Here is a 12,141-nt window from a genome sequence, read left to right on the forward strand (position 1 = left end):
AAAATGTACTACCTAATTTGACGTTTTTTAGCGTGAGTATTCTCCCCCTTAATAACCCAGAGCGTTTATACTACGGACACGACATGATTATTTATAAAAAAATATTTTTTATTTATGTTTTAGTCACATTCAGGCAATTAAATAATCTCCTAAAGCCAATAAAATTATTCCAAAACCGCAGCGCGATAAAACACCATTCCGAGATAATTAAAATCGGGCAAAAACGCTAACACACGTCCAGTTTCCCAAATGGAGTCCCGAATTATCACGGCTCCTTTAAAAAACATCAAAATCCCCTACGAATCTGTCGGGAAATTACTCCATGACCGATTTAACTCATTCCCTGAAAATGCCACAGCTTTGGTAAGTCCAAAACCACAAAAAACGCACTCCAAATCGAATTTTAGGTCAAGGTGAAGGCCAGTGTGACTTGGACTTACCACGAGTTGGCCACCAAAAGCAAAAACCTCGCCGTAAACTTGCAAGAGCAAATGAAAATCGCCAAAAATGACGTAATTGCGATTGTGAGTGGCAATTCGGGGGAATTTTGGGTGGTAACGTTGGCAGCATTGTATTTAGGAGCGCCGGTACATTTGCTCAATCCACGATATACAACTTGTGTGTAATTCCCCTAAATTTGTAAACGTCACTACTAAACATAATTTTTAGACGAACTGAAACGTTATTTTGAGTTGTCACGACCAAAATTAATTTTTTGTGTTAGTGAGGCACTAGATAAGGTGCAAGAAGTCGGGAAAGAGTGTCATTTTATTGAAAAAATTGTTTTGTTTGATGAAGCGCCAGATGCGAGCAGGGGTACCACCCGACTTGGCGATTTGCTCAAAAATCCCTGTTCAATTTTTGAATTTGAAACAATTGAGGATTTGGAAGATCAAGTGGCTTTTATTTGTCATTCGTCTGGCACTACCGGCCTGCCAAAGGGGGCCATGATCACGCATGCCAACGTTTGGTTGAATTTGTGCCACTCCGACGATGACGATTTGTACCCAAAATCCCCCAACCCCATTGTTAACGTGGTACCCGTGTACCACGTCCATGGGTTTTCCCTATCGTACACATCCCTCTACCAGGGGGTTAAAATCGTAATTATGGACAATTTCCAACCAAAGATTTACCTCGAAAATGTGCAAAACCACGGAGTCAGGAAATTGTTTCTGGTCCCCTCATTGGGCGATTTTTTGGCTAATAGCCCCCTTGTGGACCAGTACGACCTGTCTTCAGTCAAGGAAATTTACCTAGCGGCTGGTGTATTGCGGAAAAACACGGAGGAGAAAATCCTAGACAAGTAACAAACCCGAGTCACATACATAATTTTTTCTGCAACTCTTCCAGGTTTAAAATCGTAACTATTCGCACGGTTTACGGTTTAACCGAACTGGCCGCCGCCATATTCATAATTCCGGTTAATGGCGGCAAGTCCGGAAGCTGTGGTAGGGTGACTCCGGGCCACCAGGTCAAAATCGTGGACCCGGAAACCGGAAACCCGCTCGGTTGTAACCAAACCGGCGAAATTTGCGTTAAGGGGTTCGCCATGAAGGGTTACGTCAACGATGCGGGGAAGTCCCGAGAGGCGTTTGACTCGGACGGATTCGTCCGTACCGGAGATTTAGGTTATTACGACCAAGACTTGTATTTTTTTATTGTTGATAGAATGAAAGATTTGATTAAGTACAAGTCGTTTCAAGTGCCGCCGCTTGAAGTCGAGCAGGTTTTGTTGATGTTTCCGGGCGTTGCGGACGCGGCGGTGGTTGGCAGGCCTGACGAGAGGTGCGGGGAACTACCGGTGGCGTTCGTCGTGCGGGAAAAAGGGGCGGAAGTGGACGAAAGCGAGTTGGTGGAGCACGTGGGGCGGTTTCTAACGAAGGAGAAGCACTTGCATGGCGGGGTGAGGTTCATTGAGGGGATTCCCCGCAATGAAATTGGGAAAATCTTGCGGAAGAAATTGCGAGAGATGCTTGAATAAAAGTTTATGAAATTGTTGGGAGTCTTGATTGGTCCTTGAAACGGCGGAATTTTTGGTTTTCTTTCATTTTTTGTTTGGTTATAAGCGAGTCGCTGACAGGGCGCACGAAAAAGTAGTACAACACTTCGACGAAACTTAAAATGCTGGCGCCCAAAAAAAGGGCAGTGCTGCCACCCATTGACACTAAAAATCAAAATTCAAAAAACTACTACCAATAATTTAATTATTTGAGTACCGACTAGATCTAATTTCCCTCTAACGACGTTCCTTTTGTAGCGCTCAGTTGGTAAACGTTCTAACGCCAGTTCCACAATAGCGTAATCTTCAGGAATGCTAAGCAAAAACATAACTACTTGTAAATATTTTTTAAGTAAATATTTAAAATTTTGGTAATTTCCGACTAATTAAGAAAAATTACGAAAATTTTTTGGACTCGGAATTCGCCAATTCTGGGACACGCTGTATACCAAATTTTAATTAGTTTTGAGTGTTTTGACACCCAAGAGTTTGAAGAGTTTTGTAAAATTTTTGAAATTGTCAATAATCAAAATTCGTGGCTAGTATGATTTTTTCAAAATGGTTTTGAAAAAACTGCTGTAACTCAGTTTTTCAAATGGAATGATCCTATTTTCTTAACGGTAATCGAAAGAATATCGATATTTATGGTAACTTTTATCAATACGTTCTATACTTATCTCTTACAGTTTTTGAAAAAAATCACAAAAAAACGGATTTTACTTGTTAATTTTCATAGTTAATCAAGTAGACCTTGCAAAATGGTCAACAATTGTCAAACTTCAATATTTTATTTAGTTTTTAGCTGGTTTATTATCAAATAAGCAATAAAATAATAATATTTAATTAAAGCTTATTATAATTTAGTGAATTATGTAAAGTAACTCAGTTTGTTTTAAACAATTTTAAACTTCTTGGATGAAAAGGATGAACAATTAGGACATTTTTTTTAATTATTAGTACAATTTTATTATCTTTTCAAAAGTTAACTTGATATAAAATGAAAATAATGAGCCAAAATACTGTTTTTTGCGATTATTTCAAAAACTGTAAGAGATAGATATAGAAGATGTTAATAAAAGTCTGTAAAAAAATAATGTTTTTTTGATTGCCATTGAAAAAACATGGTCATTCCATTTGAAAAATTTGTTTTATAATAATTTTTTAATCATCATTTTGAAAAAATCATAGTTGCCATGCAATTTAACAGTTGACAATCCTGAAGGCTTGAAAATACTCTTTAAACCTTTGGCTATCAAATGCAAAAAGAATTATTTACTTATTGTAATTTTTTAAATAACCAACTGCACATAAAAATTTGTATAAAAAAATGACATACGTCAAAAACTATGAGAGTTTACTCAATACTCAATACCCAATCTTATCATCCCTGACCACAGCCAACTCCATCTCGGTACAGCTGGGCAGGCAGTCGCACACAAGTCCGGTCCTGTTGGCCCAATACGGCTTCAAAACGGACAATTCATTGTAATGTTTGCTTAAACAATACAGGCCCGTAATGTTACATTTGTTCTTTGGTGCTAAAAACTTAACTGCGACTTTTTGCAATAAAAATGAATTAATTATTACGTGTGTTGGGCATTAAATGGTGGGCACAATTGCAAATTTTGAGCTGTGCGTCTTTCCGACACTGCACGCAACAAGCGCTATAGCTATAGTAGCGATAAACGTTTAAATCGGATTCGTCCGAAAAACGGCACTTGCGTTGGCGAATGCTCACATCTTTCACCTAAAAATTGTGATTCAAACAAACTGCCAACCACTTACTGCACAGTGCCGGATTGTGTGTATTATAATAATATAATTATTTTCGAAAAATTAGATCAAATAATTGCTTTAAATATCGCTATAAACATTGATATTTTAAAGGTGTATTAAAAAATGCTTATCTTGTTTTTAATTTAAGTTTAATACTCTAGTTTCTCACTTCTTCGACTCAGTTGATTAGTTGTAAAGTTGCATTTTTAAATTATAAAGATGGCTGTAGTATTGTTAAATAACTCATTTTATTTCTTATGTGAAATATTTTTTTGAGTAATGCATTTTTATTTACTTTCATTTTTAGGATCTTTATTTTTGTAGTTAGGCATGAAACAAAATACTGAATCTTTTATTAAGTACAAGTAACACTGAAATAAATATTAGTTGAACTTTTTTGTAATTAACTTCTAGTAAACATGAAGAAAATTGTATTTGAGAAAAAAAAACAATTGACCAAACACCTAAATTATCAATGGCATAAAAACTTAACAATATCAACGCCACCATCAGCTTATTTTCATAGTAATAATTTTTTGAACAGTTACCGCTTTTATGTAATTACAATAATAATTTTTTCGTAATCAGTTGTAGTTATCTACATTACCTAATAAATTTTCTTATGAAATAAACTTAGGAATTTTCTTTTTTTTTCTAAACATTGTAAATTCAGAGATCCGCATTTGTCAAAACAAAACTTAACGTTGAGAAACTTAGTGTAACTACGAACGTATTTTTGTGTTTAACTTAGATAAATGTTGCACAAAAACAAAAGTAACGCACAAAATTCGTATCTTTGTTATTAGTCATTTTAAAAAAAATCTCAAACGCGTCAATTTTATTTTTTTTAATGCTACTTTCCAACACCATACTGACATTTATGGCGCCATTTGTTTTTTAGTTATGACGTCATTTTTAATTTTTTGAATGAATAAAAATTCCAAAAAAATAAGCAAAAAAAGAAGAAAATAATAAATAAATTAGAAAAGTTATTGAAAGTTTATCTTTTTGGTCTTGCTTTATTTTATAAAGAGTGATTGTTCTTGGTTTAATTTTTTGTGTTTAGGTTACATATTAAGTGTTTTTATGCTAATTATTAATAAACAACATCAAAACATTTGCATTTTATAAAATAAAGCAAGAACTAAAAGACAAAGCCTTCTGTGTTTAATTGTCAATTTTATTTTTATTTTATTAAATTGAATTAAATCTTAATCAGTTATAAACTAAATCCAGAGTGAATCAAAAGTAACGCACAAAATTCGTATCTTTGTTATTAGTCATTTTAAAAAAAAATCTCAAACACGTCAATTTTATTTTTTTTAATGCTACTTTCCAACACCATACTGACATTTATGGCGCCATTCGTTTTTTAGTTATGACGTCATTTTTAATTTTTTGAATGAATAAAAATTCCAAAAAAATAAGCAAAAAAATCAAAAAAGAAGAAAATAAAAAAATTAAAAAAGTTACTGAAAGTTTTATAAGAGCCTTATCTTTTTGGTCTTGCTTTATTTTATAAGGAGTGATTGTTCTTGGTTTAATTTTATGTGTTTAGGTTACATATTAGGTGTTTTTATGCTAATTAATAAAAAACAACATCAAAACAATTGCATTTTATAAAATAAATTAAAGAAAGAACTAATAGATAAAGCTTTCTTCTGTGTTTAATTGTCAATATTATTTTTATTTTATTAAATTGAATTAAATCTTAAGCAGTTATAAACTAAATCCAGCACTGAACCAAAAGTAACGCACAAAATTCGTATCTTTGTTATTAGTCATTTAAAAAAAAATCTCAAACACGTCAATTTTATTTTTTTTAATGCTATTTTCCAACACCATACTGACATTTATGGCGCATTCGTTTTTTAGTTATGACGTCATTTTAAATTTTTTAAATGAATAAAGAATTCCAAAAAAATAAGCAAAAAAATCAAAAAAGAAGAAAATAAAAAAATTAAAAAAGTTACTGAAAGTTTTATAAGAGCCTTATCTTTTTGGTCTTGCTTTATTTTATAAGGAGTGATTGTTCTTGGTTTAATTTTATGTGTTTAGGTTACATATTAGGTGTTTTTATGCTAATTAATAAAAAACAACATCAAAACAATTGCATTTTATAAAATAAATTAAAGAAAGAACTAATAGATAAAGCTTTCTTCTGTGTTTAATTGTCAATATTATTTTTATTTTATTAAATTGAATTAAATCTTAAGCAGTTATAAACTAAATCCAGCACTGAACCAAAAGTAACGCACAAAATTCGTATCTTTGTTATTAGTCATTTAAAAAAAAATCTCAAACACGTCAATTTTATTTTTTTTAATGCTATTTTCCAACACCATACTGACATTTATGGCGCATTCGTTTTTTAGTTATGACGTCATTTTAAATTTTTTAAATGAATAAAGAATTCCAAAAAAATAAGCAAAAAAATCAAAAAAGAAGAAAATAAAAAAATTAAAAAAGTTACTGAAAGTTTTATAAGAGCCTTATCTTTTTGGTCTTGCTTTATTTTATAAGGAGTGATTGTTCTTGGTTTAATTTTATGTGTTTAGGTTACATATTAGGTGTTTTTATGCTAATTAATAAAAAACAACATCAAAACAATTGCATTTTATAAAATAAATTAAAGAAAGAACTAATAGATAAAGCTTTCTTCTGTGTTTAATTGTCAATATTATTTTTATTTTATTAAATTGAATTAAATCTTAAGCAGTTATAAACTAAATCCAGCACTGAACCAAAAGTAACGCACAAAATTCGTATCTTTGTTATTAGTCATTTAAAAAAAATCTCAAACACGTCAATTTTATTTTTTTAATGCTACTTTCCAACACCATACTGACATTTATGGCGCCATTCGTTTTTTAGTTATGACGTCATTTTTAATATTTGAATGAATAAAAATTTCCAAAAAATAAGCAAAAAAATCAAAAAAATCAAAAAAGAAGAAAATAAATAAATTAGAAAAGTTATTGAAAGTTTTCTAAGAGCCTTATCTTTTTGGTCTTGCTTTATTTTATAAGGAGTGATTGTTCTTGGTTTAATTTTTTATGTTTAGGTTACATATTAAGTGTTTTTATGCTAATTAATAAAAAACAACATCAAAACAATTGTATTTTATAAAATAAAGAAAGAACTAAAAGATAATGTTTTCTGTGTTTAATTGTCAATATTATTTTTATTTTATTAAATTGAATTAAATCTTAATCAGTTATAAACTAAATTCAGACTGAACCAAAAGTAACGCACAAAATTCGTATCTTTCCTATTAGTCATTTTAAAAAAAATCTCAAACACGTCAATTTTATTTTTTTTTAATGCTACTTTCCAACACCATACTGACATTTATGGCGCTATTGGTTTTTTAGTTATGACGTCATTTTTAATTTTTTGAATGAATAAAAACTTCCAAAAAAATAAGCAAAAAAATCAAAAAATCAAAAAAGATAAAGTTTTCTGTGTTTAATTGTCAATATTATTTTTATTTTATTAAATTTTTTTTTATTTTAAAACTTTTTGGCTCTTAGTATAACCTGAAGCTAAATGTCCGAATATTTTGGGCTAAATTTAACAGTTCAAAAGTATATTTTTCATTTCGTAATTTAAAAGACATCAATTATTTTCACACAAACATGTGCAATATATTCTATTTTTAACAAAAATATTGTTTCAACAATTAAGAAATTTGAATAAAATTAATAAAAGGTAATAAAAATAAAAAAATACGCCTCTGCTCCGAGAAAATTTTCCAACTTTATTATTAATTTTTTTTAAACTAAAATTTCTAGTAAAAAAACAAATTGCACCAAAAATACTAAAACCTTTCAGGTTATGAAGAGAATTTAGGCTAAAAAATACTGACATTCTGAAAAATTTTAGAAGTATATGTCAAAAGCGATTTTATTTTAGTTTTTTAATTTTTGAAATCAGGCCATAAATAAAAATTCTACAGCGCCTGACGTTTTGTTTGTTTGTTTTTTTTTTAGTTCAGCCCATAATCCGACACTGCTACTGCATTTTAAAAAATACTTCTGGTTGATTATCAATTTCCTTGACGGCCAGAAACCTCCTGTAGTGGATATGTGGCGTGACCTGGATCACGTCCGTGGTCAGCGTGGTCATGGAGGGCACCTCCTGCTCCCCCAGGATGTACACATTCGCGAACCCGTTGATCTCCAGGTACAACTTCCCGGGCCCCGTTTTGATGTTGGACACCATCTTCAGCCTCTTGGTCTTGTCCTCCTGGATGGAATTAATGGCGTAGCAGACGCCCATTTCGGTGTCGAGCGCCCCAAAGTGCGCACAGCAGTCGAACTCCTCCTCGTTCCATCTACACTTGCGGAAAATCTGGCTGCAGTTGCTTCGGACGAGCTGGGAGAAGTGCCCCAGGTCGCCCTTGGCGCAGTCCTCGCTCGGGACCTGGGCCTCGGGGCCGCAGATTTGCAGGGTGTAGAAGGAGAGGCCGCGGAAGTAGACTAGTTCTTTGACGATTTCGTCGAGGTTGTAGTCGTGGGGGTCGCCGTAGATGCGGTCGGTGATTTCGGCGATGCGTTTCTGGTTGTCGCTTTCGCACACGGAGATGGACGGGAAGTGGGTGTCCCAGGGGAGGTAGCTGGTGTCCACCACGAAGCTGATGGCGTTGGTTTGGAAGTCCTCCCAGGAGGATTTGATCAGGAGGAGGGTGGCGGTCCAGCTGAGGAGGCAGCAAAGGGCCCAAAAAACGCTAGGGGTTTTTTAATGTTGAAGATTTTCTAAATTTCTAGATTTTTTTTCTTAGAATAAAATTTTAAAATAAAAAAATCTCAAATCCCAAAATTATCTACACCTATGTTTATCATAAAAAAAAAAGGAGATAAATGCTTTTACTTGTAATAGCAAAAGATGGACGTAATTTGTATTTTACGAGAGAGAAAAAGATAAAACTATATTAAAAGCTTTTGTTATTTCTATTTAAGAGACAATAATTACCATTTCTTTGACAACATACAGTTTGTCCTGAAAAATGTAAATTCCGACTTATCTTGTTTTTCCCCGAAACCACGGATTTGTTATTTTTTGGTTTTTGAATAATGCCGTCGAGACGTCATCAACATTTTTTAAAAGAAACCCCCAATTTTTGCCCGACTTGCGAGATGTTTTAATTTTTGAAATGACAATAATAATAATAATAATAATAATAATAATAATAAAAACTTTTATTAAAAAACAAAAAAATATGTGAAGTTATTGCTATTCTACTAATAACTTCTCTTAAAGCAAAACAAAACATAAATTTTCAAATATAAACACAAATAATAAAACTAGAAATAGCTGCGAAAAGAAAATACGTAATAAAATATTAATATAAGAAAATGATATAATTTCTTAGTAATATTAAAAGGAAAGTAGATAATGTGTTCTGAATACTTTTGCAAAAATGTAGAAGATAACAATAAAAATAATAATACAAAATGAAAAACAAATACAGCAAAAGAACAATAATTACTGAATTAATAAAAATTTTAATTTTATTTGTTTTTGAAAATAGTACATGTTAAATTATATGTAAATTTAAATACTCACAAAGCACACACATATAAATTTGTTATTTTGCCAAATGGTCATGGAAATAAGTTTCAAACAAAATCTTACTAACTTTTTTTAAGTATTTTTTATGATAAAACAAATCTATATTTGTTCAGTTTAAAAAAAGCACTCTCTTCTTTTTTCTCTTAAGTAGACAAACAAATTTAAAAAAACTACTACGGCAAACTTAAATAGAACTACATGAAACTAAACGAAAATATGGTATTTTGCTGTATCAGTTTCTGGACCGTATAACAAAAGTTTGTCCATAGATATAATAATTGTTAAGAGTTTGGTTGAATTTCTTTTCTCTGTTATTTAAATAAAAGCTTTAACAAAAATCTTTCCAATATGTATTTTGAATTTGAAATCGGATTTGATTTTGGTATATATTTCAATTTTTAAATAATACATAAATGCTAAATGTTGTAACACATTTACTTTCCTTGCCTCGGTTTTTGGTAAAGGGTGAAAATTGTAATTAAATAAAGAATTGACTTTTTTGTTAAAAATATTTGAATTTGTTTGTTTTTTATTGATATTATTTATTATTTTTAAAGATTTTTTTTTAAATCTCTAGATATTTGCGATAAAGTCGTTTTGTAAAAAAATAAAGGACAATATCTCAAAGTTTCAGGTTTCTCTGTTTGAATTTCCAAGAATTTCCAAGAAATACCTTGCGGTATTTATAGATTAATTTTTTTTACAGGTACATCAACAGTATTTCAAATGAGATTAACCTTTTTGGTTGTAACGAATTAATTCTTAAACAATTTTTATTTTTTCACAACTTTTCATTATTTTTTGAACCTTTCTCCTATCTTAAAAATGTTATGTTACTTTATATTTTCTCTTACTGTTATTATTTATTAACGAACACTCTGTACTTAATCTTAAGTTTTCTATTTACAATTTTTGCCTTTTTTGTAGATTTGTATTTTGGCAATAAGGTTATTATTATTATTATTATTATTATTATTATTATTATTATTATTATTATTATTATTATTATCATTAACATTCAAGATTCTGTAATTTCTTAGAATGAAATTTTAAAATAAAAAATCTCTGTTCGTTCAAATAATCGAATCAAATCGTTCTAAGATTCCAGGATTCCAGATTTTAAAGTTCAGAAATCTTGAACTGCAAAATTATATATCAATCAAACATAATCTCTTTTGTAAAATTCTGAGATATCCACTTACACATTTAGAAATGTATACAGTGTGTGGCAAAATTATGGAATAATAATAGTTATTAATTAATTAATCAATGATAATTATTATTTATTTATATTATAATTACAATACCAAAATATTAAATATTACTTAACAACGTTATTTTCAATATTATCAAAAAACAGACATATAATTTTGTTATTTCGCCAAAAGATCATGGAAGTGAGTTTCAAACAAGATCTTATTAACTTTTTTGTATTTTTTGTGGCAAAACAATTCGATGTTTGTTCAGTTTAAAAGAAAGATCAGTCTTTTCGTTTTTCTCTTTTAATTACAGTTCGGATTCCAAGCAGAGTTAATTTTTATCTATGTAGACAATTTAAACATTTCTGTTTCAAATCAACCATTTTTTTGTGCTAATTTTGATAATTTTCAAGTTTTTTAAGCATTTTTATCTTTAGTATTATCTAATAGTTACAAAACATTTATAATATTTCGGGTTCATAAAAAATTTGACGAACGAATTCGACCAAGTTCGGAAAATATTAGTACTGAGCTCGGAACGCAACTTAAATAATTTGATTAAAAAAAGGACTGGTCTGAAAGCAATATTTCTGAATCAGAAGTCATTTTTGAGCATAATTTTTTACAAAAAAAAAAAATATTGTATTAAGGTACCTTTAAAGAAATAATAACTAACACGAAAACTTAATAGAATTTCGAAAAAAAATTATTCTTGAAATAAGTACTTGATGTATTAATTATTTTTTTTATAAAATCTTGTTTTGTGTTAAACATTTGATAAATAAATTTTTTTTGAATAGTTTTTTTTTAAATTGAGTATAATTTTAGATATATTTTCAGTACATTTTTATGCATATTTTGCTTAAAGTTTAAGCTTATTTTAGCGCTTATTCCATCATTTTTGTGCCAAAAAGTCTGAACTATATTTATAATAGACAAACGTATTTAAAGGATTTAAAAAATGTAGGCGTGTAAGTTCACAGAATCTAAATTTTAAAAGTCCTAGAATTTAAAAATTTAAATTTAACGTATCATAAAACATGATGATTATATCTGTTTAAAATTTTCAATAACGACTCAAAGATTCTAAAACTCTATGATTGTCATGTTTCCGACTTAATTTTAAACTTACAGAAAATCATATTATTTTTCAGATTCTATAGTTTTAAGTTTTCAAAAACCTTAAAGATTTCCCGATTCTAGGATCTAAGCAAATTTAATGCAATCTGAGAAACTATACAAATAATACAAAACTTTAGTGGTTAATAACAGTTTTTTCTTATTGTATTTTTTTAATGCCGAAAATTAAAATTTACCGCTCAGTCCAGTGCCTTCCAGCTTCCGAAATATACCGAAAGCCATGAAACGAAGTATTGAGGAGGTAATATCGTAAGGGTGATGTTTTTTCGCTCATTTTGAAATCACTGAATAAACGTTACTACAATTTTTCCAATAGGTGTATCAGCTTTTATTTGAAGTAATTGCTAAATCAATATAAATTATCCCATTTTCCAACTAAAAGAAGTAAAATACGATAATTTCCGTTATCATCACCACCTTTTGTTGTCCTAATTCAATATTCAGATGACT

At 29.9% G+C, this 12,141-nt stretch overlaps 2 protein-coding genes across 2 annotated transcripts; one reads left to right on the plus strand and one right to left on the minus strand.

Annotated features, from left to right (window-relative positions):
• Nucleotides 1–199: 199 nt before the first annotated feature.
• Nucleotides 200–1,998, plus strand: LOC655951 (uncharacterized). Its single transcript, XM_962506.4, has 4 exons — nt 200–363; nt 408–618; nt 670–1,306; nt 1,354–1,998. The coding sequence occupies exons 1-4, from the start codon at nt 250–252 to the stop codon at nt 1,982–1,984; spliced, it is 1,593 nt and encodes a 530-aa protein (XP_967599.1). The 5' UTR covers nt 200–249; the 3' UTR covers nt 1,985–1,998.
• Nucleotides 1,644–12,108, minus strand: LOC655871 (sodium channel protein Nach). Its single transcript, XM_962433.4, has 6 exons — nt 11,868–12,108; nt 7,814–8,507; nt 3,590–3,749; nt 3,375–3,540; nt 2,220–2,317; nt 1,644–2,167 (listed from the first exon to the last, which is right to left on the minus strand). Exons 1-6 carry the CDS (start codon nt 11,963–11,965, stop codon nt 1,989–1,991), a joined length of 1,395 nt encoding a protein of 464 aa, XP_967526.1. The 5' UTR covers nt 11,966–12,108; the 3' UTR covers nt 1,644–1,988.
• Between the last annotated feature and the right edge of the window lie 33 nt (nt 12,109–12,141).

This window comes from Tribolium castaneum, chromosome 8, assembly GCF_031307605.1.
Source record: "Tribolium castaneum strain GA2 chromosome 8, icTriCast1.1, whole genome shotgun sequence".
In the NCBI taxonomy this organism is placed as follows: Eukaryota; Metazoa; Arthropoda; class Insecta; order Coleoptera; family Tenebrionidae; genus Tribolium; species Tribolium castaneum.

Bases quoted from the DNA above. Each gene is read 5' to 3' on its own strand.
- LOC655871 (XM_962433.4), bottom strand. From the start codon at position 11,965: ATGAGCGAAAAAACATCACCCTTACGATATTACCTCCTCAATACTTCG. The intron at 3,541-3,589 runs GTAATAATTAAT...TTAAGTTTTTAG, and splicing joins CCATTTAATGCCCAACACAC to CACCAAAGAACAAATGTAAC. The intron at 2,318-3,374 runs GTATTGAGTATT...GTTTTTGCTTAG, and splicing joins GTCAGGGATGATAAGATTGG to CATTCCTGAAGATTACGCTA.
- LOC655951 (XM_962506.4), top strand. From the start codon at position 250: ATGGAGTCCCGAATTATCACGGCTCCTTTAAAAAACATCAAAATCCCC. The intron at 619-669 runs GTGTGTAATTCC...CATAATTTTTAG, and splicing joins CAATCCACGATATACAACTT to ACGAACTGAAACGTTATTTT. The intron at 1,307-1,353 runs GTAACAAACCCG...CAACTCTTCCAG, and splicing joins GAGGAGAAAATCCTAGACAA to GTTTAAAATCGTAACTATTC.